Source organism: Spinacia oleracea, chromosome 3 (genome assembly GCF_020520425.1).
Source record: "Spinacia oleracea cultivar Varoflay chromosome 3, BTI_SOV_V1, whole genome shotgun sequence".
In the NCBI taxonomy this organism is placed as follows: domain Eukaryota; kingdom Viridiplantae; phylum Streptophyta; class Magnoliopsida; order Caryophyllales; family Amaranthaceae; genus Spinacia; species Spinacia oleracea.
This window is the reverse complement of record NC_079489.1, coordinates 102167361-102184195: the sequence shown is the minus strand read 5'-3', so window position 1 is coordinate 102184195 and position 16835 is coordinate 102167361. Positions and strand designations below refer to the sequence as shown.

The following is a 16835-nucleotide window of genomic DNA, read 5'->3' as shown; positions in this document are numbered from 1 at the left end:
AGCATTAGTTTAAAAGACTTTTTTATTCAATATCAAATTGCCAATTGAAATGTCGATGTTCCGTAGCAAAATCGTCAATTGAAACGACAATTTTACCAGGTAACTCGTCGGTTTCAATTGAAACTTTTTCATTAGTACAGTGCCATTTCAATTGGCACTGGCCTCTTATGTCGCCAACTCAATTGGTGATTTAGTGGTCTAAATCGCTAATTTAGCTGGCGTTGTAGTGTTGACTCATTATAAAAATATGGCAAAAATACAATCTAATAAAGTTTTCTATTTGTCAATTACAACCTCAAACTTCTAATTTTATTAATTATGTAGTACAACTTTAAACTTATACTTCCACTTTAAATTACAACCCGAAGTCAAGTTCCGGCAAAAATAACTGGAATATGATGTCATAATGTTATTAAAAAAAACAATTACGTACTATCTTTAAAAATTTATTTCACGAATTTTTTTAATTCTTATTTTTTTTTTTTTTTTAATTCTTATGTTTCGATTTAATTTTTGTTATAGAAATTATGTAATTTTTTATACAATAATTTAAGGCTGTTCGATGGGTGTGGATGTTGGATAATGCGTTTAATACCAACCCAAACCCGTCATGAGGAAGTAAATATCAATATTCAATAACTATTACAGATAAGCAAAAATATATAACAAGGCAATAAATACATTGAACTTTTATGCAAACACTCCAATTTTTTTGTGATTATTTTTTCCTGTTTTATGGATACCATTGAGTAATACAATCATACCATTTTGCATATTATGTTATTGTGATACATTTGAATGGTACAAAAAAAAAACAAGTTAATGGTATCAAGAATAAAAAAATGGTACAAAAAAAAAGACAATAGTACCAAATAAACGAAACAATGGTGTTTAATAAAATCATAACATATGGTATTAATTTTTTTTTTTTGTTCTATTACAAGGAGTTCCCAATCGCCTTCAGCAAGTGGACTAATCTCCCGCGAGAGTTTGCATGGGTACCACTCATGCCAATCTCAATTGGTTATACTATATGGTGTTGTGATACATTCAAATGGTAACAAGAATGGAAATAATGGTAAAAAAAATAAAACAGTTGTATCAAAAATCAACAATGATATCATTCTATCTTCAATGGTACTTAATTTTGCGTCCAACTTTCAGTCAACAGCTCCAGCTTCAACATTTTCACATTATTTATGGTGAAATCCTTCTCCGACCAACGGATACGTTTTCCTGTCCTTTAGTTATTGGAATGAGATCAACAAGGCAGGAGAAAAACCCCTTTGATTATTTTCTGTCATAAAACTTCTGGCTCAGCTGATTATGTATGTATACACAAGAAGCTAAAAGAATCACTCTTTTATACACAATAAATTATATTATACAAGTAATTTTGGTTTAGATTCCTCTTTTGAAAGCAATTTCCCTTTCCCATCTTTGAGGCTCGTAAGGAGTGGCGATCACAACCTTTCTACCCTCCAAGGATGGAAGCTCAAAATCCAATGGGATCTTATGCTTCCACACAAATGCATTCTCTTCCTTGTAATTTTTAAGCATAAGGGAGATCCTATCAACTTCATTTTTGAAAATTTCTCGCCAAGACTGTTCCACAGGCAAGGTGTTTGAATTACTGAGTGCGCCGTTTAGTAGGCCAATAGCGACTCCCACTTGCTCTGACTGTTTGTAGCTTTCAGCAAGGTGTCTATAACTTCTCAATTCATGTAGAGTACTGCATGAAACTATATACTCCTGTGGAAAACAAAATCGGAGCTATGGCGTTTATGACAAGAAAAAGGAATGGGCATATCAAAATTGACAGAAACCACAGTTGTAAAACCAAAAGTACAGCAGGGCAGAAATGAATCGATGTACTTACTGAAAATGTACGAGAAATATCTCTAGGCCCTGATTGCAGAAGAGAACTTGCTTCACCCAAAAACTGTGTAACACCAAAGTGTAATTTTGCTAAAACACCATCAGACATTCCCTGCTTCTCAGCAATTCTTATGGCTATCGCCTGTAAATTAAAACTTGAAAAATTGAAAAAGAATTAAAAGCGAATTATCCAAGTGCATTTCTCTGTTATAAAACAGAAGATGACATAAATCATTAACATTGATCCGGTGAGGCTATATAACATACCTGAGCCTCCGCCAAGCAAATATTATTCATGACAAAAGCGACATTGGTTGTAGTTTCAGGTGGCTTCTCCGGAGGCAAGATAGATTGCAACAGTGGAAGGACTTCAGCCTTCAAATAGTTGTAAACTCCAGCAGCTTTTCTCAAAAGGCTGGCGGACTGCTGCATATCTATGATAATGATAAACTTCAGATTTAATTAGTACAGATGGGGCCATGAAGAACCAATAGAAAACTTTGATAAGCAGGTGAGTTTAAGATTATGCGACCTATGTACTAACCTTCTGAAAGAATTTCAAAAGCCCGCTCACGGATAGTCACACCATATAGGAAAAGAGACATCCCAAGTTCATAATTCAGACTATTGATTTGGAAAAACTTTGGACCACCAAATCTAAACCTCAATGAACTAAGGGTGCTACTCCACTGTATTCTCAGCTCTGAAATTAACAAATTTTTGTTTCGACTAATCGAATCAACTTGGACCATGAAATTCTCCAATATTGGCAAATATTGTTCCAGTTTCTGGATATCCTGAAAATTTTGAAAAAAATGTGTTACTAAGGAACAAATTGGTTTGATCAGAGAGCCATCAGAACGGGACAGGCACCATAAATTAAGAAGTAATTATAAGGAACAGCCATCTAACTACCATGAAAGTGGAATGTTCATTATCATGTCTATCCAAACCAGCCTAGGCTTGGGCACGGTGCAGAGGAAAGAGAGGCTGTTGTAATATACATAAGCCTTTATAAACAGTAGCATGATGAGTACGTATATAAGAACGTTTTAGACGAGGAGCAGGCCTGAGAATTTTATTAAAAGACAGATTATCTTCAATCAGAATAGCTGCCACTGACCACAACTGTAAGCTGACACTCTCCCTTTTGGGACGTCAAAAGAGAAGCCATGTCTTAGACTCTTTACGGCCCATTTGGTAACTGGTAATAGATGGTTGGTAATGGGAATGGAAATTTGATTACCATGTTTTGGTCGTTTGGCATCCTCCAATGGTAATGCCAAGGAATGAAATCTGGTAATAAAATTTGTCATTTACCACAATTTCATTACCAGCTAGAACCCTGGATTAGAGTGGAATGGTTATGCATTATTCCTCTTGAAAATGTAATACATGTTCCTACACTTCCTATCTTACCTTTTTTCTTTCTCTCTTCTCCGTGAAAAGCATCTGGTGCAAGCTAGATGTTTGCAATCATATTTGATTATGCTGGTTATATTCTTCATATTTTCTTCATATTTTCAATCCATTTGTTTGTTACTTGACGGTGGAAGCCATTCTAGAAGGGAAGGGGAGAGGTTAGTTGTATTCCCATTACTGCATACCAAAGGCAAGATATGGATTTTTTTTTTCATTACCATTCTGGAAAACAAGAAGTTTTGAACGATTTTACAGCAAGTTTGCTGTTTTCATTTCACTCATTTTGTTTTCAGCAAAGCACATAATTACATTATTGGTCGCTGCGCACACCAATCACTCCATATATTAAATAGCGCATTACAATCCCTAGGAAGATCCTAACCTAGGAAAAACAACCAACTACAAAAGGACAGCACACCAACATTTAGTGGCCAATGAAACAGTGCCACAATGCAGCAAACAAACTGCTCACATGGGAGACATGTGACATACATGTGACACTATGGTTTTCTCATTTCTACACATTCTTTATTAATATATACCAAACAAACACATTTCAATTACCAAATCTCATGTTCATTCCTTGATTACCATTACTATTGCCTTTTTTCATTCACATTACTTTATTACCATGTGCCAAACTGGCCGTTAGTATATTTCAGTTATCAGGGGAACATAGAATAGAAGGATAATACTATTGGGTACTGGCTCAATTTGTCTAAATGAGTTACCTATAAACCAACACAGTAGGGACAAAAAGAAAGTTTACTGGTCCATACCAGGAAATACCATTGCACTTGATAACTAACCTGTTGACTACGAGAAGTCAGCCCTCCGGACATCTCCCTTGCAGTAGCTTCTGTGATGCAACTGGTCGCATTAATCGATTCTTCAATTAATCTACGCCTTGCAGTTAGTTCTTTCAAATGTTCGAGACTAACAGAATCAAGCACACTGAATACGTTTTCAAATACAACCTGTGAGCAAAACAGAAACCAAATCTTATCACCAACAGGACAAAAACAGAATCTATTTGCTCTCCTTCTCATCCTTGAAATACCATCACCCTTGCTGAAAGAGTACCAGTAGGCCAAACTACTATAGTTCAAAAGACATTTTCAAATTTCACTTCACTAAACAGGACATGAAGCAAGGCAATGTCATAAATTACGTAGAATAAAACTACCGAGTGAATTCTTATTAGCCAAGGAGTTTTATCAACACTATGCTTAATATTCAAATTACATTAGTATGATCTAACAGTTAGAAAAACAACATATCATATTTTCTCCTCATTAAAATATCATTTTAGAAATCAACAACAAACCGCGGTCTCAAGTATGTTCAAAAACTGAATATTACCCGAAATCCATGAAATTCAATTGCTAGTATTACTAGAATTTTCCTCTTCCTCCCTAATTACAGCCAGAACTCACCATCCTCTCCCCCCCCCCCCCCCCCCCCCCCTCCCACCTTAACTTTCTTGGTTTGTTTCTCCAGTGAACATCAAACAGCATGTGACAGGCCCGGACATACAATGACCCCGCACTGACCCGACTCAGGCACCTCCCCTCCAAATAACAAGCCTAATAGTTAGCCAGTGCCTAAGCTCATTCCATACCACCAAGTTGACAAGTAAACCATAACTAAACACCTGAATACAAGCAAGTTTTATAATCTTAACGGATGAAATCAATTTCAGTTCACAAATCACTAAAGCCCCAACGTTACTTAATGGATTGCCAACTTAATAACACAACTTAAACAACTAAAACAATTTCTAACCACGCTACCCAATTCAAGAAACAAACTATGAGGATCAATTGATAGAGAACAGAATTCACTTAGGATATTTATGTAAAGTAGAATTCTAGTCGCATACTGTTTCCTAATACAATCAGGACTAATGTTGTAATCCACCTATAAATATGATCAATGGAGTACAATCAAATTCGGGGAGTTTGCACAACCTAACATGGTTTCACAGCTTAGGTAAAATTTTAGTTTCCATAAAAAAAGATTTTTTTTTCTCTTAGATCTAATTAGGACTTGTGTTCTTAACCATTACTTACCTAATCAACCCCCACATCAAGCATCGAGGACATGATCTAATCTAAGTCCACGATCTACTGCGATTTCTTCCGCTATCACAAACTACTTGGTATAGTTGAACTCTTGGTTTGTCTCCGTATTTAATTTAACGTGCTTAATTTACCAAATTGTTCTTTCATTAATCTCTCACTCATTGCTCCTCCATAATTGGTGGTGTGTTATTGGTAATTTAATTATCAAAGTTGCTAGGTTATGGAAAAAAAGAATAAAAAAGAATGATAAATAAGGGAATTCTTGATTAGATAACAAATTCCATTTTTAAAGTTAATGTCTTGTGTTGACTTTTGTTTGCTGCGTGGAATAGAATTTGTGCATTTCAATCTACTACATCTTCTGGTGTGATTAGCGGTGGAATTTGTCCTTTGTACAAAATAGCCTCGCACAATTATCTCGATTCTCACGCGTTGATTGATTGTAGTCCTGTTCGTTCACTTTTATTTTCCACCACGCATACCAACAGTAACTTCACTCATTCACGCTCAGTTCTAATGGCAACTCTTCCTACTACGACGTCTCTTCCATCAGACAATCTATGGTACTTCGACAAAGGGGCTACGTCACATATGGCATCTAATTTTGGTAACATCTGTTCAGCATTACCAAAATAGCGGGTACCCCCGCGAATCTCGAATTAGTTCGCCCATACCAAATCGGTTCTCCGGCGAACCAAATCTCAGGTACTGTCATGCCAAATCTGAAACCCAAGCTTTAGCTATTGAAGGCCAAGGAAGGCGAGAAAAGAAAAAATGTTGGTGCTTTTACTTGAGAAGGAAATACTTGTTATTTGAGTATGAGTATTAAAATAAAATCTTTATAATATCTAATATTTTGAACGAATTTTTAAAAACCCGGGAAAAAAATGTTCCAAATCTCTCTTGCGAACCTAAAACCAGCTAACCCACGAATTGCTAACCCGAACCTGTACCCAATACTGAAGCAAACCATGAATCAGGTAACCCTACACATGTTCCCTCTCTAAATACCTTAGTTACAAGTCTAATCCTGTCACCACCTTTGGACATACCCAACTACCCCCTCTTAAACCTCCTTTATCCCTAAATAATATTGCACCCAATTTAATCAAAAACCTTGTGTCACTCAATCAGGTATCTATAGTTTGTTGAGTTTGATCCTATTGGGGTTTCTGTGAAAGATCAAGACCTTAGACGAGATAGTTATGAGGTGTAACAGTCAGGGAGGGGACTTATGAGTTATAACTTATAACCCATCACCAATTCTCCACCTACCCAACGGTACTTCCCCTCTGCATATGTCGTTAATTACAACTAGCACTTGGCATGGCCACTTAGGTCACCCCGGGCCTCATACTCTTAACACATTGAGGAGCAATAATGCTATTTTTTGTGTCTCTTGTCAGATTGGTTAACATGTTAGACTTCCGTTTTATGATTCACATAGTAATACATCCTGTGCTTTTGACATTATTCATGCCCATTTATGGACTTCTACTATTAATAGTACTAATGGTCACACATATTATTTAGTACTTAATGATGATTTTACTTAGTATCTGTGGACTCCAAGTTTAAATTCTCAAGCATTTCAAAATTTCATAAATTTAGATCACATGTACACACGCAATTGAACGACCTATAAAAGCTTTGAAAGTGACCATGGTCGTGAATTGACAATGGTCCATTCAAATTATCTTGTGTCACCCATGGCTTAATATTTAGGTTCTCTTGTCCTCGCACATCTTCTCAAAATGGTAAAGCCGAAAGAATGAACTGCACAATAAATAATGTCAAATGCACTTCACTATTTCATGCCTCCCTTCCCCTGTCATTTTGGGATTATAATCTTGAGACCGCAGCGTAACTCCTACACATTTTTCCCACAAAAGCTCTCATACACATGACCCCAACCGAGATATTGTTTCGAAAAACCCCATCCTATGATCATATCCGGGTTTTTCGGTTGTCTTTGTTACCCAAATCTTCGGCCACAACCTCACACAAATTACTCCAAGATCAACTCCTATGTTTTTGGGTTATCCTAGACTTATCCATTAAAAAGATCATCATCTCGCGTTATGTAACGTATGATAAATCTAAGTTTTCGTACAACAATTTGAATAAATATTGTTCAAATGATTAAAACATTTTGGGCTCCGATAAATGATCACCCCTCCTCACACATGTGCTTATACGTCATGCCCAATTCCCCATTAATTCAACTATAACCACCCCATAATAGGCACCCTCCCCTACTATCCCACTATCTCACGCTAAGTTTCAATGGTGTGCCTTGGGCGCGCGTAGGCTCAAGGTTCAGGTCCCTCGGGCACCCTACAGAAGGCGCGCGCCTTATGCACATTTTCCCAGGCTCAAGGAGCAGTGCCTTATGGTATAAGGGTCCAATTGTTGACAAGTAAATAGTTTTTTAAAGAAATGCCAAAACCACGCGATTAATGACTTCCTAATAGTTATAATTTTTTATATTAAAAAGAGAAGAGAGAAAAGCCAAAGTTTCTCCATTTTTTCCTTGTGTCTTTCACGTCACTTTAACTATTCCTTTTTCTATTTTAATATATCTATTTTATGTGTTGTGTGGCGCACTTCTTTTGAGAATCTAATAAATAGCCAGTGACTAAAAAGTTACTTAAACCTTCCTTAGTCCCTTTTTTGTTTGTTTTTTCCCCTTAAAAAGGCTTTTAGTTTTACTATAATTACTATTTTACCTCCTTGTGACAACAAGTAATACTTCCTCCGTTTCGCAAAGGATGCATCATTTCTTTTTTCACGTATCCTAACATGTTTCTTTGAACATTAATATCTCTAATTGTGTGTAAATAAAAATTATAAAAAATTGGTATTTGGAATCCTCGCATTGATACGAATTTAACAAGTGATCTCACTTGACTATGTTTGTTTTTACATAATGTGAAAGAATAATCGTCAAATTAGTTAATGAATAGCGTCCAAAAGAGAAACGATGCATCATTGTGGAACGGAGGAAGTACTATTTTTTTTCCAGACACAACAATTTTTTTTTTAAATTGTGCACCTTATATACGAGAGGTGCACGCCTTCGGCCTAGGCTCCGGGGTCTTTTGGGCCTTGGTGAATCTCGTGCCTTTAAAAACTAAGACCGCAGGTTGTATGCCTCCTCTCCCCAGTCCGGTTTAACAAACCCAGTCAACAACTCACTCTTCCATATCCGCTGCTTATGGGGAGAATGCTCACCAGTTGGGCCGTGCGAGTACCTAGCGTTTTAGCCCAGTGGTCTAACCATCCTCTACACGCCTATTGTCCTAGTCTAGGACCGCAATATACTCCTTCACCCATGCGAGGCCTTCAACCCATCGCCCCAACTCGTCCCCTGCCTAAATATCCACATATGCAAACAAGATCCCAACATGGAATTATTAAACCAAATCCAAAGTATGCCCTCAGCTTTCGAGCTCAAGGTCCTACCAAATACTATTCACCCTTACCAAAAAATCATAAATTAGCCTTGGCAAACCCTAATTCGAATGTAGCAATGCAAGATGAATATGGTGCTTTAAATAAAACGGGGACATGAGATTTGGCATCTAAGCCTCTGAGGATGAATATTGTCAATTACATGCGGATTTTTTTTCATAAAGAAAATGACAAAGGTAACTTCATAAGGCATAAAGGCCGTCTTGTTTGTGAAGATAGGTCATAGGAGGTCGGTGTTCGGGTTGATAGTGATGAGACATTTATTCCGATTGTTAAATCGACTATTGAAGTGGTTTATTAATCCACTTAATGTTAAAATGCATTTCCGACATGGTGATTTAAAGAGACAGTTTGTATGCATCAAACCCTAGGTTTTGTGGATCGTAGAGCCCCTACTCTGCAAGACATTATGTGGTCTCAAACAAGCATTGCATTTCTGGTAACAAAGGTTTGCTAATTTTTTTTTATTGCAGACAATGACATGGCCTATCTACTTCTATATATTGATGATATTTTGGTTACTTCATCAGAGAGAGACTGCATCATTACTCATTTGCAGATCGAGCTTCCTATATATGACTTAGAACCATTTAATTATCTTTCGGGTATTACTGTCACTCGCACTCCTTTTATGTTTCTCTTTCCGCATAAGTATGCACAAAAAATTTTGGAGCGTGTAGGAATGCACACTGGTAAGGATGCAACGCAAGTTCAGGTCCGAAGGTTCATGATCGTACTAAGTACCGAAACTTGACAGGTGCTCCTTTCCGAAACTTGACAGGTGTTCCTCAGTACCTCACTTTTACTCATCCTGATATAACTTATGCGGTACAACAAGTGTATTTTTTCATGCATTATCCCCAGAACCCCACTTTGATATACTAAAGCGGATTTTGTGAAATATTTGGGGCACCATTGATCACGGGTCACATTAATATCATACCACTTGGTCCTCCAAAAAGAATTACACAAGGCAGATGTCACAAATGTTATTGCTGAGGCATGCTAACTTCGTAATCTCTTACTTAGGATACATTGTCATCTTCATAAGGCCATCATTATTTTTTGTGATAATGTCAGTGCAATTTGTCTTACTCGCAACCCAGTAAAACACTAACGCACCAAGCACGCCGATATTTACATTAGGGCAAGTACGGATGCTCCATGTTCCTTTACGATATCAATTTGCAGATATTTTCACAAAAGCATTCCGCGACACATATTTGGATTTTAGAAACCTCCCGTTATGACTCCGGGTGTGATAGAGAAAAGAATTCTCTTAGGTTTCCTAATACAACTAGGACTAGTGTTGTAATCCTCCATTGCCCTAATACAACTAGGACTAATATTGTAATCCTGCATTTCCTAATGCAACTAGGACTAATGTTGTAATCCACCATCTATGGAATAACTCCAATTCAGGGAGTTACACAATCTAACATCAATCAACAACTCGGCTATTTCCCAAAACTATTGAGTCACAAAACATTAAAGGAAGACCAACAAATTCAGCTAGTACAATCAACACATTTTAATCTCGTAAAATTCAGAGAAATAGTGCGAAAAATTAGCAGATAATTAAAAAAAGAAAAGAAAAGGTAGAACTAGATGAAAAAGAAGAGTACCCTTTTGGTCTTAAGCCCTGAGAAACCACTATACTGCAGCATCATCTTTGCTGCAGCGCGCGCCCTCTCTGTGTTTCTATCTCCTCCCCTCCCAAATCGAAAAAAGATTTTGTATTTTACGATTCAACTCTTATTCCCCGAGTACAAACATTGATCAATTGATCAATGTATACAATCAATCTCGAATTTGGGTTTCAACTCCAAATGGATTAAATTGAATGCAAAAGAGAGAACTGGGAAACAGAAGAGTGAAAATTGATTTAAAATGGTAAGAATTTATTCAGGAAAAGAAGATAGAGAAGAAGGGTGATCACGTAAGGTTCCGAATTCCAAGTTTCTGGATTTCGTTTTCCTTTGGGATCATTGGTTGTGGAAGGCGGGAGGTAGTTTCACTGAGTGGGGACCCGCTTAACGCAAATTGTACCAGTATTCCTTATTGTTTACGGCGCGTCTTTGGTGAGACTGGTCACATCATTAACATCATTTCTTTTTGCGCCGCAGCCATCAAGTTTTGGAGTTGAGTTTTTTCAAAATTCAAGATCTGATCTGCAAAATAAAGGTGCAATTTACAGATTCGAACAAAATAATGGAGTGCGAACAATATATCTTCAAATTTCAATGGATAATTTACAGATTTGTGATAATGGGGACCATAGAGAGGAAGTCGAAGACGAAATCGAAGATCTATCGACAATGGAAGATCAAATTGATGACCCAACAATCATGGTGGAACAAGAGTAAGAACTATCATTGACAGTTCCCGATGAAAAAGGTATTTAAATTATAGGATTTTTTTTGCTAAAAATGACCTTTTATAAGCATTTCTTTGCGAGAAAGGACCTTTTTATGTCAAAATTGGTGAGATTGGACCAAAAACACAACTTTTTTAGTCAAGTGGGACCTTTTGCCGAATTCTTGGAGTCAACTCGATTTTCAGGCATTGACTTCGACATGTGGCAACCGGTAACCACCATGTGTCAAACTATTTAATAAAAAAAAATTTAAAAAAAAAATTAATATTTATTTTTTTCCCATTTCTTTTCCCTCCAAAACAACTTTTTTTTAACTGAAATTTTTTGACAAAAAAAAAAGGTCGCAATTCTTTTCTCTCTCCTCTGCTCCTTCAAACGCCATTGTTGGTGAAGTTTCAAGGTTGAAGGAAAGTGTTTGATATCTCAAATTGATTGCCACGAATTGTTACTCAAGCCTACACGATTCAGGTATGCTATTTTTCCCCCCCAAAATCTTCTTCAATTGTTGTAATTTTAGGTCGAAAAAATTAGGGTTCTTACGAAAATTGGGGATTTTGTAATTTGTTGTGTATTTGTGTTTTAGATTGACAATGTCCCATCAAAAAGCGAAAATGTGTGGTTGTGGGTATCCCGTTGTTCAAAGAACATCATGGACACATGAGAATCCGGGGAGGAAATTTAAAAGTTGCAGATTCTACAACTTCGGAACTGGGCAAAGGGGATGTGATGCATTTGATTGGGTTGATGAAGACATTCTTGAGTGGCAAAAAGACGTCACTAATCATCTTCTTTCAGAAAAGCAGAGGCTTGCAATGGAGATGAAAATAATTAAGGGAAGAGCTGAATTCATGGAACATGAAATGAAGAGGTTGAATGAGGAGCATGAGAAGATGAAGGTGAAGTACGAGAAGATGAGGAAGATGGCAGAAGGAAGTTCGAAGATTAAGAATGAACATGTCTACATTCTTATTTCTCTTTGTGCTATTGTTTCAGTTGTGGTCAGTGCTTTGTATGTCATGGTGTTTGCGTAGATTAGTTCTAGGTGAATGCACTGAAATTACGGGACGAAATGTATTAGTGCAATGACTTTGATGGTTAATGATGATTAATAAAGAATTTCTTCCCTATTGTTGGTCATTGCTAGTTGTTGATCTTTGAATGATTGCTAATCTTTGAATGATTGCCATATAAACCCGAGGTAATATAAACCCGAGGATAAAATATGAAAAAAATGCTTTTGTAGTCGGGTTTTGCAACCCGAGGTAAAATGAATATAACTCGACATGTGTTGTTTTAGTTGTGTTAATAAACCCGATGTAAATGCCTAAATAGCTTTATTGTAGAAGTCGGTTTTAAAAACCCGACTTTAAATGTAAAATTTAAGAAGCTTTGAAGTAGAAGTCGGTTTATAAACCCGTTTTATTCATGAACTTAAAAGAGTTTGACTGACCTCGATATATATGTCTAGTTTGAGACGGGCAAATATCGAGGTCGAGACGAGTTGAGGCTACGTTTCTTAGTAGACTTTTAAAACACGAGGCAAATATGATTGGTAATCCACATCAATTCATATATATAGCAAAGCTGAATTTGTCCAAAATTATCAAAGCAAAGACATGATCAAAGTTGACTTTCTCCAAAATATGACCAAAGTTGACTTTACAGAACAAACAACTTGTCAACTAATCTGACCCAAAATGAAATGCTACTGTTAAGTTATACAAACATTGCAAAAGTTTAGGAAATTCAAATGCTAGTTTTTTGCCAAGGAAACACAACCTTTTGTGATGATTGTGAGCTTTGTAGAGCGTTTACTGAAGTTGTCTTCCTCTTCTTACTTGGATGCTTTGCAGGGGCTGGTTGTTTGCCCTTTGATGCCACTGTTTTTCTCCCACCAGTTGGCTGTGCTGATGTGGATGCAGCTTTCCTTGGGACAGGTGATTGCCTTCTGTTTTGGATAGGTGCAGCTTGGTTGAGGTTGGTTGTTGCTTGCTGTGCAGACTGGTTGGTTGTTGCTTGCTGTGCAGACTGTGCAGGATTGGTGTGCTGTGCAGTCTTTGTTCTTGGTCTTCCCTTAGGCTGCTTTGGAACACTTTGTGCAGCTGGTCTCCCACACTTCTTCCTGTTGTGGCCCAATTGCCCACAATTCCCACAAGTGTTTTGCTTCCTAGCCCTTTTCACCTTGTTCTCCTTTGCCTCACCAGCCTCTTTCTTCCTCTTTCTCTTTGAAGGCCTTCCAGGCATCACCCTATATGGTGGAGGGAGTGGCTGTGGCTGTGGTGACTTGTCCCACTGTTTCTCACCTGGCATAGGAGAGAAGTGTGGTGCATATGTGGCAGCATACGTCTTAACATGGTATGCCGGGTGCACAAAATCTTCGTAGTTCAACCTTCTTTTTGCTATACATGCCAATGCATGCCAACAAGGGATTCCCATGAGTGTCCACCTATAACATCCACACGTCTTTGTTTGAAGATTCACAACAAAGGTGTCCCCATCATGATCCACCTCAAACTCATACAAATCAGATTGAATCAACCTCATTTTGCTCACCTCTTTTTGTCCCCTCTCAATCATCTTTAACACAGATGGCATTATCAAACCCACAAACTGTTTCAACCCCTCTCTCTTTGCACAACACCGCTTCATCATATACCTCCTAATCCACTCCATCAAAGACAGTATGGGTTTCTCCCTAGCTTCCTTCAGAACATGGTTGAAACTCTCACAACAATTGTTCAACAACATTCCAGATTTTGCCCTAGAACTAAACCCATGCCTAGACCAATGGATGACAGGGATACTATTCAAATACACAAATGCCTCTGGATTTAAATCCTTAATATCAGCCATGTGTTTATCAAAATGGTGCTGAAATGAAACAAATAGTAAAACAACAATGTGAACAATCAATTTATGTAAAAAAAAAAAACAGATTGGGTAAAGAACTTATTCGTGTCCGATAAAAGTTCCGAGTCAAGAACTTGGACACGTATTTGTGTCCGATAAAAGTTCCCAAGTCAAGAACTTGGACACGTATTCGTGTCCGATAAAAGTTCCCAAGTCAAGAACTTGGACACGTATTCGTGTCCGATAAAAGTTCCCAAGTCAAGAACTTGGACACGTATTCGTGTCCGATAAAAGTTCCCGAGTCAAGAACTTGGACTCGTATTCGTTTCCGATATCACAACAACAAAAAACCAAAAATAAACACATAACACTCAAGTTATGGCATCACACTTATGCTAACTATATCTGACATGAATAAATCAAAACCAACACTGACCTTGGTAGAAGCCCTAGCAGCTTTCCAAAAGCTCTCTCTGTATGCCTCCACTGGGAACTTCAACTTAAAGTTTGCCCATATATGTCTGCAGCAGTACCTTGTGTCTGCATTTGGAACAACAGTCCTGAAAGCTTCAAGCAACCCCTGCATTACAGCACCAAAAACCAGAAAGAACAACAATGTTAGCAACAACAAAAAACAAAAATGTTAGCATCCAGAAAAACAGTGAGCAAAGAGGAGGGAGAACAGACCTTCTGCCTATCTGACATGTAAGTAACATCAGCATTATCATCACTAATTTCTTCCCCTCTTTCATGCACCCATGTCACAGCATCCTTCACAGATTCAATATCCTTCACAAGTAGCTCAAGGAACCAAGTCCATGTGTCTCTATCTTCAGTTTCTACCACAGCCCATGCTACTGGAAAGATGTTGTTGTTGCCATCTTTCCATACAGCAGTTAGCAAGATTCCTGGATATGGTCCTCTCAAATGGCAGCCATCAACTCCTAGGATAGGCCTACAACCACCCATGAAGCCTTCTTTGCAAGGTTGAAGGCAAATGTACATTCTCTGAAACATGGGAGTGTTGTTCTCAATGCCTTCAAGCTTCACTACTGCTGTATTACCTGGGATGTGCTTCCTAATTGCACCAACATACTCCTAAACCCTTTTGTACTCCTCTGCAGCATCCCCATAAATCATTTTCAAGCTCAGTTTCTTTGCATAATAGCACTTGTAATATCCAACCTCAGATTGTACCTCCCTCCTTACCCTTTTAATGAATGTGTCCATCTTTGTGGATGAGTCATCCCTCCAATCCTCAAGGTACCTTTCAGCCAAGTACTCAGAACTCACCTTAGGGTTGTCATGTTGATGCCCACACGCATGTCTTAACCTTAAACTCTTAATCTGAAATGTCTCCTCACCTTTGACCTTCCTACAATGGACCTTGTAATTGCACTTTCTTTTAGCATCACAAGTGCATTTTACCCTCTTAGCATTTTTCCACTCACAATCACACCTATTAGCACAATAAACAGTGATCCTATGACTTTTGTTGTGCAAAAAATAGTAATTGTATCCGTTCTCAATGGCATGATTCCTTAAAGCTTTCCTAAATGTTTTCCTAGATGGGAATTTAAGACCAACACTCAACTTAATCCCAATCTTGAAGTCTGTTCTAGGGTTGAACACAGGGTAGCTTACCTCTTCATCCTCACTCCCATCTACACTCAACACCTCATCCTCACTGCCATCATTCAAGTCTGCATCCTCACCCAAATTTATTCCAGCATCCAAACCATCCCCAACATCAAGATTAGAACTGTGAATATGAACCCCCTCTAAACTGCTAGCTACTATATCAGATACATCAAGATCCACATTTTCAGTGAACAAATCATCATCACTGTCATCCTCATAATCACCTTCACTCAACACAACATCACTGTCAACCTCACTGTCTCCTTCACTCTGCTCTCCATGCTCTTCCTGAACCTCTCCCTGATCTCCAGTGAACTGTAACCCCTTCCCCTGATCAGCCTCACACTCCTCCTGCTCAAGTATAGGTTCAAGGGAAACAAGGGGTTTGACTGGGTTGTTAACTGTGTTTAGTGAGCTGGGATTTGAAGTTTTGTTGTTGTTGTTCACAGAATCTGGTTTTGTTTGTGTAGGGGGAGTGAGAGCAGCAGTGTTTTTTTGAGAGGGAGGCAATGCAGCTGAGTGTGTGAGTGGAGGTTGTGAGGAGTGTGTTTTGTTGTTTGAGGAATTAGGGTTTGATGACTCACCACTCTCATTATTGGCACAGCTCATTTGTGATGACTCCCCACCTACATTTGAATCACTCATAAAGCTACCCAATGTGGACCCCCCATCAGATTCTGAATCAGTATACACTCCCATAAAGTTTGGTCCATACCTAGTGACCTTGGGTGTTGGTGGCTCATGCACAACATATAAATGGTACCACCCATCTTTTCCCTTAGAAAACAAAAAATCAGGAATATCGCTGTCATCCTTAAGCTCTTTCCTACTACTAAGCAAGGTATGTCCATGCTCCCTATACCAAAACTGACCAGCCTCTCCATAACCCAAATCCCCTTTCACGCAACCAACAAACTCAAAGTAGCACACTTCACTAACATTAGGATGCAATGACATCCCATATTTGTCACTATCCCCTTTCTCGTACGTAGTTTTACCATTCCTAGTAACAAACCGACCCCCGTGATACAACCTAATATTAATCGGTTCCATTAATTTATAAACCGGATATTCTACCGGTATCCTACCGTTAAACCTGTTGCAAACAA

General features: G+C 38.0%; 3 protein-coding genes across 4 annotated transcripts; 1 reads left to right on the top strand and 2 right to left on the bottom strand.

The window, feature by feature from the left end:
• Window positions 1-873: 873 nt before the first annotated feature.
• Window positions 874-11247, bottom strand: LOC110796545 (uncharacterized). 2 transcript variants are annotated; one of them, XM_022001606.2, is made up of 7 exons: window positions 11115-11247; window positions 10484-11029; window positions 4110-4277; window positions 2423-2675; window positions 2146-2312; window positions 1880-2020; window positions 874-1752 (listed from the first exon to the last, which is right to left on the bottom strand). In XM_022001606.2, the coding sequence occupies exons 2-7, from the start codon at window positions 10526-10528 to the stop codon at window positions 1402-1404; spliced, it is 1125 nt and encodes a 374-aa protein (XP_021857298.1). In that variant the 5' UTR covers window positions 10529-11029; window positions 11115-11247; the 3' UTR covers window positions 874-1401. The 2 variants fall into 2 exon arrangements, with proteins under 2 accessions (XP_021857298.1, XP_056696592.1); XM_056840614.1 differs by lacking the exons at window positions 4110-4277; window positions 10484-11029; window positions 11115-11247 and adding an exon at window positions 3298-3450.
• Window positions 11248-11394: 147 nt separating this feature from the next.
• Window positions 11395-12357, top strand: LOC110796546 (uncharacterized). Its single transcript, XM_022001607.2, has 2 exons — window positions 11395-11703; window positions 11819-12357. The coding sequence occupies exon 2, from the start codon at window positions 11826-11828 to the stop codon at window positions 12264-12266; it is 441 nt and encodes a 146-aa protein (XP_021857299.1). The 5' UTR covers window positions 11395-11703; window positions 11819-11825; the 3' UTR covers window positions 12267-12357.
• A 624-nt stretch (window positions 12358-12981) lies between these two features.
• Window positions 12982-15090, bottom strand: LOC110796549 (uncharacterized). Its single transcript, XM_056839460.1, has 3 exons — window positions 14773-15090; window positions 14522-14665; window positions 12982-14106 (listed from the first exon to the last, which is right to left on the bottom strand). Exons 1-3 carry the CDS (start codon window positions 15088-15090, stop codon window positions 12982-12984), a joined length of 1587 nt encoding a protein of 528 aa, XP_056695438.1.
• Between the last annotated feature and the right edge of the window lie 1745 nt (window positions 15091-16835).